At 37.0% G+C, this 12,390-nt stretch overlaps 1 protein-coding gene across 1 annotated transcript in view; it reads left to right on the top strand.

The window, feature by feature from the left end:
- The window catches only part of LOC124555017 (molybdenum cofactor biosynthesis protein 1-like), a 56,060-nt gene extending 45,325 nt beyond the window's left edge, over positions 1–10,735 (top strand). The window contains exon 7 of the mRNA XM_047128762.1: positions 10,680–10,735. Coding sequence (XP_046984718.1) covers positions 10,680–10,735 — 56 coding nt within the window. The remainder of the gene's footprint in view (positions 1–10,679) is intronic.
- Positions 10,736–12,390: the final 1,655 nt, after the last annotated feature.

The following is a 12,390-nucleotide window of genomic DNA, read 5'->3' as shown; positions in this document are numbered from 1 at the left end:
TTGTAGAAGAATGTAACATTTCGATTGGATCATGTTATGAAATGACACAGCATCTTGGAATGCATTGTGTTGCCGCCAAGTTCATTCCACGGCTCATGAGTCAAGACCAAAAAAACTTTTGGATCTCACAAATGAGAATGAGATGTTCCTTGCGAGAATAGTATGACCCCTGCAGACTTCTTTTTATTTCCAAAGTTGAAAAGGATGAAGTTCTGCAATGGTAGATGAGATAAAACAAAATTCGCAGACGGCACTTTATGCGACCCAGCAAGAGGTGTGTCAAGACTGCTCCTGGAAGTGGAAATGATATTGGGAGCAGTGTATCAATTGTGGAGGAGAGTATTTCGAAGGAGACAATCCATAGTAATTAAAAGATAAGCATAGAAAATTTTGTGGACAAAGTTTTGGAATTTTTTGAACAGACGTCGTATGACAAAAGGGCATGCTGAGTTGCCCATGAGCGATGCTTTGTACTGATTTGTGGACATAAACTTATTGGTCTCTATGAAACTGATTAGATTCAAACCCAGAATATGTTCAAGAATTCTGCAGCAAACTGATGTTACGGGTATTGGTCTGTAATTTCGCGGGTCTGTTCTTTCGCCCTTCGTATATACAGGAGACGCCTCTGTATTTTTTTCCCCAGTTGCTAGGTCTTTCTGCTGGGTGAGAGATTCACAATAAATACAAGCTAAGTAAGGGTCCAGTGCCATATAGCACTCTTTGTAAAACCAAATTGAGATTCCATCTGCAACTGGCGACTTATTTGTTTTTAATTATTTCAGGCGTCGGGGATGCTTACGAGGGTGGTTTGAAAAGTTCTTGAAACAGAATAGAAAAAATGTACTTATGTCACTGAAACTTTTTTGTTTTTCAATGTACCCTGCTTGTAGATTAATTCACTTGGTCCAACAGTGTTCCAATACCTCGATCCCATCTCGACAATGATTTTCCTCCAGGCCTATAAAATAGTTGTCAACTCAGGCTATCAATTCTTCATTTAAGTGAATCTTCATCCACAAAGAAAAATTTTAAGTTTAGGGAAGAGGCACGTGTGGCAACAATTCATACCTTAGTTTGTGTAATTTTACCATGGCGGTGGTACATGCATGCGAGCGTGCATTTGCTTGATGCTAGACGACTTTCTTCCTTATTAAACCTGGCCTTTTTCGCATATCATTTGTTGCAATTTGTCCAGAAGGTTAGCATAGTATTCTCCAGTAATTGTTTGCCCAGTGGGGAGATAATGTACAAACAGAATCCCCTTCTCATCCCAGAACACTGATGCCATGCCCTTCCCCGCTGAAGGAATTTGGTGGCGCATCCCAGAACACTGACGCCATGTCCTTCCCCGCTGAAGGAGTTTGGCGGCGGAGATTCAGCATGTTTCCACTGCCTTGATTGTTGCTTTGTCTCTGGGGTATAGTAGTAAACCAAAGTTTCCTCGTGGTCACAAACCAGCACAAAAGATCTTGTTTGTTTCTCCTAAAACAGGCCAAACTTGTTGTGATATGTCCATTCTCATGCGTTTTTGACACAGCGTCAAGAGTCGCAGCACCCATCTTGTGAATATCTTTCAGATGACATCTGGCAAGCGTGAGCAATTTCATGCACTCTAAATTGGTGATCCTCCTTGATCATTATGCGGACTTTTGCAATGATTTCTAGAGTAGTGACACGTTTTGGCTGACCTATTCATGGATGATCATCATCTAAGCTCTCCTGACCAAATTGAAATTCATTTATTCACTTGGCAACAGTTGAAGACAAAGGAGCAGAGTCCCCTGGTGTTTTCAGGAAATCGGCATGAATGTCCTTCACTTTCATACCTTTCTTTATGAAGTATTTAATCACTGCTTGAATCTCGACCCGACCCCCCGTCCCGTACCGTCGCGTCTTTGCAGATCACTGCACAGGAACAACAACAGAGCCGTGTCACTGCCACAGCTCTCTTCCAAGAGCGCTGACATGGGACGGGTTTACAGGCAACAGTCCAACGAATATCATGTGAACAACTTGTGCTAGTGCTGGCCTCTTGTGGTGATTGTTGTTAGGTGTCTTTGTGCTATTGTCAAATGACGGTATGTTTATATGATTCTCTTGCATGAATGATTTCTTAAATGCAAAATTTAAAACATTTATCTCCTACTGCCACACCAGACTGGTCAAGTGACTTGATGGAATTCTTTGACTCACTTAGTGATTTTACATAGGACAATAAATTCCCCTGCTTCTCAGCCAGATCTTTTGCTGAGGTATGACAGTGGTAGTAACCTTTCCTTGTTGCCATTTGGCATTCTCTTTTGAACCAAGAGTGCAGTAGCTTTTCCTTCCTCAGTATTTTCCAAATTTCATTGTTAAACCGCAGTGGCTCTTTTGCATCCTTAATTCGTTTACTAGGTACAGACTTGTTGAGAGTGCAATTCACGATCTGTTTAAGCTTTGACCATAATCTCTCTACGTCCATCTTAATGGAACTAAGTGATGTCAGTTCTGTCTAAGTGAGATGCTAACATCTGCTTATCTGCTCTTTCTGGCATGAACATTTTCCTAGCCTTCTTGACTGATTTATTAATTTTTGTAACCTTAGTTGTTATGATGTTATCATGATTATTAATCCCCATCTCTATGCTGAAGTCATTGATGATATCTGGCCTGTTTGTAACTACAAGGTCTAAGATATTTCCATTGCATGTGGCATGGCAAACTAGGTGCTCAAGACAATTTTCGAAAACCACATTCAAAAGTGCTTCACAAGATTGACTGCACCCCCTGCAATGAAGCCATAGGCTACCATCTATACTCAGTAGGCTAAATTCACCTCCAACTAGTATTGCATGATCTAGGTATTTACGTGCTACTGTCTGTAGACTTTCTGTGAATGGCTCCAAAACTGTCATAGCAGAACTGGGTGGCTGATTATCCATTAATTTACGTGATTTCACCTAGACTTGTTATACGCAACCAGATAACTTCACTGTCACAATCAGCTTTGACCTTAATAGAGACAATGGACACTCCCTCTCCTACAGTGTCTAACCTGCCTTTCTGATATATATTCCATTAATCACTAAATATGTCAGAGCTTTCTGCTCTCGGTTTCAGCCATCTCTCAGTCTCTGAGAATAATTTGAGTGCGATACTTTCCTGGATGGCAGTAAATTCGGAAACTGTGTTACAAGTACATTGACAACTGATAAAATTTTGACAATCTACACTGGAGTGAATTCAAAAGATAAACCTCAACCAACATTGAATGTATCTTGGTGATAAAGAGCCCAAATAAATAAATTGATGATTTTATTCCATTTCATCTGATTGAATGAAACACACACAGCATAACTACTCAGAAAACAACTATAGTGCTGATTACATTTACTATCATACATGTAGCACTCTGAGAACATTTCACCTTGTCATAGTAGTCCTGTGTTTTGGAACTAGGCAGTGCTTCATTTCACAAAGCGAAAGGAATAGCTTGTGTAAAAAACAAAAGAAGGGGAAATAGTGGTTGCTGGTGTTTTTAACATTATCATTCAATTTAGTTCCTATTGTGAACTTTGCAGCTAGGATATGTAAATGCTCTGAGACTGCTATTGATAATATCTTTATGAACAAATCTAGGGGAAAGACGTCATATCACAAAACCAATAGTAAATGGACTATCTGATCACGACGTGCAGCATCTTGTGTTAAATGTTGAAACTTGTCAGGATAAAAAAATATTGAATCTGAGTACAGGAGGATAATAAATAAGCCAGAAATTGAGGAATTCAGGAAATTGCTCAAAGACATGAACTGGAGAGATGTTTACCTGACTCAAATGGAAAATGCAAAGCATTTATTAATAAAGTTACCTCCTCTTTTGAAAATTGTTTTCCCCTAAAGGTAACTCAGATCACACAGAAGTCAAAAGATAAACCATGGATTATACAAGGAATAAAGATATCATGTGGGGCAAAAAGGAGACTGTATCTACTATCTAGGAACGTTTCTGATATTAGAATTGTAATGCATTACAAAGAATACTGCAAAATATTGAATCAAGTAATCCAGAAATCGAAGTAGCTTTATTAAGAGAAAATGATAATTGTATCGGGCAACAAAATAAGAACTGTTTCAGATATAGTGAAGACAGAGAGAAGTGGGGCCAAAAAGGAAGTGGAACAGATAGCTCTAAAAGTAAATGAGACTTTGGTAACAAGTGCATGTAGTGTTGTAAATCTCTTAAGCAAGACTTAATTTTTGTTACTGATGGCTCGGGGTTATCAGGTTCGGTGAATGGTGCAATGGAGTATCTGGGACCAGTCTTTGAAGAACATCGTGTAGAACCTATTCGAGGAACTTTGAATTCCAACCATTGCTTCTCAGTATACTTACTTCTTAATGAAATTTGTTGCAAGTTATATATCTATATTTCCAACAAGTAGCTCAATACATATTATCAATACTAGGAATAAGAAAAATCTACATAAAGACCTAAAATCACTTATGTTGGTCCAAAAGGGGGTCCAATATTCAGGAACACACATTTTCAATAAATTACCAGCAACCATTAAAAACTTGGTTTCAGATAAAGCACAGTTTAAACAGAGTTTGAATGACTTTTTGATAGGCAATGCCTTCTACTCTATAGAAGAATATCCTAACAGAGACTGTTAGGCCAGCTTAAGTAAAAATATGTTAGATATAAGTTTTGACAGCACTTGGTTGCAACAGTCAAAATTAGGTATTTTGTGTATGATAAATTTATTAATAGTGCATAACAATGTTTCATTCTGACAGCGTATTAATTCTGTAAATATTAGCTTTTCCAGTTTATTGTATTGTATTCACCTATTTTGACAATCTCATGACAAATGATCAGGGTAGTATTCATTATATTAAAATGTTTTGTGTTATACATTCTGACATGTTCCACACCCTCGAGAATCATCTCATTTTTTCGGTGTATGTAATGAAAACTGAATCAAATCAAATCCAATCACCATCTCTCATCATGTAATAACTTCACTTCTTCTTCTTCCCTTGTCGTCTCCTGTTTTTCCAGTACTCGTCCATCTCCTCCTCATGTTTTTCCCCCTTTATTCTATTCGTGTTGTTCTCAATCCCCTATTTCTTCTGCATTGAAAGCCTTTTATTTTTATTTACTTATTTTTTTTATTGAGGTGAGTCTCTACGGACTGCGTGGTAACAACCGACTTCACTCTAGTGTCCAGGTCTTGTTCTTGCTCCAGCTTTGACTTCCTGCCGGTATCTTCTGAGCCCCTGCAAGAAGTGCCTTTTTATGCTCTTCAGATAATGGTCCTCACTGTCTTTCGGATGTTGATGCCATGTTAAAACCTTGGTAGTTGGTCACCAATCTTCTAAATTTGTTCCTTTCAGGAATTTCTCTCTGAGATACCAATCTGCTTAAGATCTTTTTCACATTCTTTGAACCATCTCGGCCTCGTTTTCTTAGATGGGATGAAACTCCATATTCTTTTTGTTAGTCGATCACCATCCATTTTCATGAGATACCATAAAATAACAATCATTTCTTCGTAATGGATGCTGTGATAGGTTCTGTCTTGCTGCACGAGTCCTCATTTGCTCTCATTCGCCATTGTCCATCGACCCATCTATTACCTTAGGATTTTCCTTAATATCCTACACTCACGCTTTTCCAGCCGCTCAGCTTACCTTGTCTATTCGTGGTCAAAGATTTGGATGCTTATAAGCCCTCAGGTTTTATAATGTTGGAACTTGGCCCATATACTCATAGACTTTTTGTTATAAGTATTCTTTGTCAGTTGGTATGCTTGGTCTAACTTCCTCATCCCGACAATTGCTTCTTCTTTTAATCCATTCTCCAGGTGGATGACTTCACCGAGATACCTGAAATTCTTAACTCATCCAATTTTTTCCCAGGTTGGTTATCATCCATTCAGGTCCATCACAGATGTTCGTCATATGTTTTGTCTTTTGAATAGAGATCTGGAGTCTAACTTTTTTCAGCAATTTCTGACAGCCTATTTATCTTGTTGACTGCTGACTCTATGTTGTTAGCAAAAATGGCTAGGTCAGCCGCAAAATCTAAGCAGCCAATGCACACCCCTTTGTTCTTAGGACCAAGTCTGAACCACTCTTCATTTGTTTCTCCTTGGGCTAATAACTTTCTCCACTCTTGAATGACCTTTTCCAAGACACAATTGAAAAGGTTCAGATACCTCACCCATAAATTTAATTTTTGACACTGTGTTAGTAAGAGTTTGTTTGATCAGCTTTCTTGATGTATTATCCACCCCAAACTTTTCCAAAATATTCATTACTGCCTGTCAGTCGATGGAGTCATATACTTTCTGAAAATCAACAAATATGACCACATAGTTATTTTTCCAATTTTTTTTGTACCTGATCATGTTCTTCAAGTTAAAGATCTGTTCTGCGCAAGAATCGCCCTTTCGGAAACCAGCTTGATAGTCCCCAATCAGTTGGTTACAATGATCTTCTATTCTATTCTGTATCACTTTGGAGAGAATCTTATATGGAACAGATACTAATGAGGTACCCTTATAGTTATTGACATTCTATTTATCACCTTTTTTGTGTATACGATGGATTAAAGCTGACTGCCATTCAGTTGGTATCATCCCAGCTCTCCAGATCTCCTCAAAAAGTTGGACTAGTATATCTAGAGTTTCATTATTTGCCAGCTTCAGTAGTTCCACCACTATTGAATCCTCTCCAGCTGCCTTATTATTCTTAAAGTTGTTGATGATCTCTTTGGTCTCCTCTTTACTAGATGGAGATGAGGGGTAGTTTGTGGATTGGGGCACATACAGGGAATCTTTCTTTCGGTTCATCACAATTAAGTAGGTTTTCAAAGTAACGAGACATTATCTTGCAGTTCTCTTTGTTGGTCAGGCCGAGTGTGGTGTGCGTACTGTAAGACCTTCAGTACACACACCATCAGATTATTTGACTTGTTGCTCTAACGAAGTAAGCGAGTGTCAGCAATATGTCTCGTGGTCTTATCATGGCATGTTTATCTTCTGCCATTAGGTCAGACGATAGAAATGCCACTTGCACACTTAGAGTAGCAGATTGATGGTGACCAACTTTAAATAGAACTTGATTAATTTTCACACACATTTATTAAAATAATAACAAATATAAAAATTATTTAACTTGGTTCTGGATGCTATTTACAATTGACAATCTGAAGTTCCTTTGGTATTGGTACGTTAATCTTATTCTTACATATATCTCGGATACTTGACAAAAGTGTCTATACATTTATCTTCATGGCTATGTACAGGAATATGGTAATCTTATTAGGCGCAGACTGGATCTTGACTATGGACTGGCACAGACAATTGTAGAACTCGTACAGACTAATGCAGACTGGTACAGACTAATGCAGACTGGTGCAGACAAATGCAGACTGACTGATCGAAGGTCTTTACACCCGTTATAATACCTCGCACGTTCATGTATCACTGCGTGAGTGTGATGCGCGAGGAGAAAGTGTTCTATGTTAGCAGCAATCTCATTGGCTGCGTTACATATTAATACGCGGATCGGCGGAAGCAGAATTTGGTCCGTCTCTATGGCAGCGCCATCTCGTAGTGGGGAGATGGACGAGTGCTGCGCCTGCGCTGTTGTGCTTAGCGGGGCGCACTCTAGTGGGAAATTTGTGTACGCGCTGAATACGCGGAACTATGTACACAACACTGAGCTTTCCATTTTCGTCTCTAAAACAAAAACTAGGGGCTTGGTATCCTTTCAAATTCGATTTGAACGTCTGATAGAAGTCTCTGACATTGTTTATCTGGAAACGCTGATCGATCTGTTCTAACTGCTGTTTCTCATGCAGTAGAGTTCTGGCTGCATATTTTTGAACTTCATGGAATACATCAAAATCATCAGGTCTCCTGGTAGAGTTCCACTATTTCCATGCACTTGCTGTTTGGGCCACCACCTCACCACAAACCTCATTCCACCATGTATGATTCCTCTTTTTAGCTGTCAGGATTGTAGTATTAGCTGCTTGTTGGATCATGGAGGCAATGTCTGCACATTTATGGGATTCAACTGTCAGTTACTGGTGGCATTGTTCCATTACGTTTTGATTGATTTTGAGCTTCGCAGTATCATATTTATGAAATTTATTTCCAGTTTTCACAGTCTTATTGAGAGGGATGAAATTAATTTTGATCTTGGAGAGGTATGATCCTTTTACATTCAGTATGTTATCTGTAAAAAGGTTTCTTTCTATTATTTCTGATTGTTTGATGTTGTTTCTTTCTTATTTCTGTAATCCATGCTATCATTGATTCCTTCTTCCAGAACTACTCATTCAGTAGAGGTCTCTAAAAAAAGATTAATCTTCTTTTAGCCATTACTTCTGATATTTTCTCAAAATTTTTGTATATCTCCTCATTACTTCTCATTTTCCAGCCATCTGTAGCTTGTATTGCAACCATTATTTTCTAATAATGCTCCTTTGTGGAACCTCTGTTCTGTCCAGCTTATAGTTCATCATTAGGCATCCTCATCCATGTAAACATCCTGGTCATACCACTGTGGGATAGTGTTTAAATTTGTTTTTTTTAGTTGTACATTTCTTGTTGTAAATATCCTTTGTCAAACGATTTGCTCTCTCCAGTTTGCTGACTCTTACATCTACTGTTAATTCTTCTAGTCCATTTTGTTGTACAGTTTGTCCAATATATTTAAATTTACTTACTAATGCTATTTTACATTTTTGTTTTTCTAAGAATGTTGATGCATTGTTTGAAATTGTCATCAATGTTGTTTTTTCGGCTGAAATTTTGGGACCAGCTCTCTATGCTATTTCTTCCAAAAGATTTCTTTTAATAACTGTCTGTCAGATTTTTTGAAAGTATATCAGAATCATCTGCAGAAGCCAGGCAGTTTACCTTAAATCCATTTGTTTTTCGTCCTAAAACTATTGGTTCAATTTTGTGATTTTTTTTTCTCCAAATTCCAATAACTTCCTATTTTTTCTAGAATGTAGTGTTACAGTAAAGGTGATAAACTGTCCCCTTGTCTAACACCAGTTTTTATTTCAAATGGTTGAGATACTTCTCCCATAAATTTAGCTTCAGTCACCCTATTTGCTAGTGTTTTGAGGATTATGTTTGCTTTAACACAAAATTCTTTGATGATTTTACCCATAATTTCTCTGCCTACCAAATCAAATGTTTTCTTGAAACCAATACGTGATACTATTATTGGTTTGGTGATTAACAGTCTGTGGAGAATTATCAATTTTCTAATAAACATCTGTTCTGTGCAGGGTCTTCCCTTTCTAGAGCTCCTTGAGATTCTCCCAGTTATTTGTCTAAAGTTTCTACAACTCTGTCCAGAGAATTTTTGATAATATTTTGTATACCACTGGCAGAAGTCAGGCATCTCTGCAATTGTTGACATTTTGTGTGTCCCCTTTTTTTCATAGCTGTGGATTAATGCTTTCAATAATCTCTTCAGCTTTCCAAATGTTCTCAAACAGCAGTTGTAGATCATTTGTGTGTTCTGACTATTTCAATAATTTTGCTGTAGTGGAGTCTTCATTTGTTGCTTTGAAGTTTTGGAATGATTTGATGGCTTCATGAATTTATTGTTCTGTTAGTGGAAAATCGTCCTCCAGATGTTGTGGGACTGCTATTATATATTGCTACAATGTGCTGTTATTGTTATTGTTGTTGTTGTTGTTGTTGTTTGGTTGCCTGTTCTTCAGCACTATCTTTCTGTTTCGTTTATCTATTTGCCGCCATTTTAACCCATTTACCGGTATTTTCAGCTTGTTCTTCACTTATTTGACCTTTTGGTGGCTCCTCTTGAAGAGATCTTATTTCTCAGCATTTAAAATTACATCATCTGCTGCTCTTTCGCATCTGAATTTCATCATGTCCAGTCTAGTTTTTTCATTGATTTAACCATCCATCTTCCATGACTCAAGATCCTAAATTATCATCCTTATTTCTTGAACAGTCTCATTTCTCTTTTTACATTTTCCAGATGAAGAAACCTTTTGGTCCTCAAAGCTAAGATTAGTATCAGTTTTTTTATTTGTTTCTGCCTATGGCTGCTATATCTCTTTAGTTAGAATATTTTCTCTCTCTGTATTTGATTATAGTCTAAGTCTGAATATTTTTATAAGTACATTTATTGCTGTAGCAATGAGTAAAATAAATTGTATTGCACTGCCTGTAGCATGTAGCACCATTTTGACTGTTAGTCCTCTTGCTGTAGAAAAAGTAGCTTTGATGATTACTTAATGCAAGTATTTTGTAAGAGCTGTGGAATGGTTAGTATCTGTTTAAATTTTTCTGATTAATTCAAGCTCGTCAATGCACATCCTGTGTTAAGGAAATATTTGCACTGAATTTACTGTGTGTTAAATATAAGCAGTGGATCCATTGGGGTAGTCTTTTTGGTAGAAATATGTCAAGGCGAACAAAACAGGAGATGGTGAAGGAAGAGAGGGAAAAGATCAACATTTGCTTCTCATCAGCAATATAACTGGGTTGAAACATTCAGTGAAAATTATCTGTGACAGGAAGTTGTCAGAAATACATTTTTTGAAGAAACTTTATGTTTGTATAAGCATTTATTAAATTTAAAAATTGGATTTCATGTGTTAATACAAAAGGTAATGTTTTGCATTGCAGGCATACTGAACCTGTCAAAGATGAAGAATCGGCCAATGATTCTTATTGGAGGATAACAGTATGTATAACTTAAACTTGAGATTCTTGAAAATAAAGCTAGTCAGTATTTCTTAACAGTACTGATTTAAATACATCTAAAAGATCGCTGTTACCTAAATGAAAGTTGACGAGCAAAGTCTTAGTGGACATTTGTATAAATTTGTCATAGGTGTTATTTACAAGAAGAGTAAATAGTTTCAATAGGAATGTGGTGAGACATTTAACAAATGTGATGACCACACATTAATAGGACCTTGTAACACTACCATTATGATATTAGTATGCTTTTATGTAAATAACAGAAACCCTGTCTCTATGTTGCCACGTATAACCCTCTTACTAAAATTTAGTTTAGTTTCCAAATAAAATACACTGTGGACGGATAGTCCTGTTTATAGGAAAAGATAATCAATAGAGTTATCCTTCTTACAGGATTTACCGTGTGTTGCGTCTAATGGATAAGTAAATTGGACTATTCACTTCTTTTCCTAAGATCTTACCCAGTGGCTAGATAGAAACACAGTATGAATAATAATATACTGAAGCTAGGACAACTCATTTCCAAGTTCATTTAGTGGTTTAAAACATGTACTTAATGGTCACCAACCTATCCTGGCAATGAAATAGTGAAGTATTGGAGAAGCAGAAATGTGAATTTTGCCTACTTTCTTGCTACTGTTTAGTTTGGCTCTTCGAATAAATTACCCCACTTAAACAATTTTGGGCTACATCTTTATACATTATGATTTAAAAAAAGAAAAAGCCCAGTAGATAACTTCAAGGAAGGTAAAAAAAATTAGCCGGGGATGGGGGGAACAACCTTTAGAAAAGCACTTTCCATAATCAAGAAACTTAAATACTTAGACACTAAAGCACACACTTTTTAACTGAACATTTCACTTAAAGAAAACCTCTTTCTTGGTGGAATTTACTTTCAAAAGCTATTATTCTTTGAACTAATTCTGTATAGCCATCTAACAGGTTCTAGTAACTTGGCTTCATTCTGATTGAATTTTATGTAAGCAAACTATAACACTTTGCAATAGTTAAGAAAACATTTTTATTATTTACACTAAAGCAATTTAAATGGTGCCTCTTTATATTAACTTGGCACTTCACTCTGATTGAATTTTATGTAAGCAAACTATAACACTTTGCAATAGTTAGGAAAACATTTTTATTATTTACACTAAAGCAATTTAAATGGTTCCTCTTTATATTAACTTGGCACTTCATAAGTCTGTAAAACAGGACACTCGGATCAATCAAACACCAGGAAGGAACCCTATACAGATGTATGATTAGGATGAAATGACAGGGTGAGCCAGTTTCCGTAAATTTCAAGAATGATTATTAAATCACAGTTTAAATTAATGGTTCATGCTGTACAAAGGTAAAAATAGAAAAAAATCTTATCTGGTGGCTATAGGCTTGGGTTTGGCGAACAGTTATGACGGCTACACTACCCACACTATGGCCTGCAAGTTTCTTGCTGTATGGGCTCAATTTCTCTTCTTGGCTTCATTCAGTTTTACATACAGTAGCTCAACAACTCGCAGCTATGCTGTAAGCTGTTTGCAGTCTTCAACCAAGGCATTTTTATGAAAATTTGCAGGCAAAGCTTCTGCTCCACAAAGGAGTTACCTCAATCACTGCTGCCTACAGACTGTGT

This window comes from Schistocerca americana, chromosome X (assembly GCF_021461395.2).
Source record: "Schistocerca americana isolate TAMUIC-IGC-003095 chromosome X, iqSchAmer2.1, whole genome shotgun sequence".
NCBI lineage: Eukaryota > Metazoa > Arthropoda > Insecta > Orthoptera > Acrididae > Schistocerca > Schistocerca americana.
This window is presented reverse-complemented; position numbering and strand designations above follow the sequence as displayed.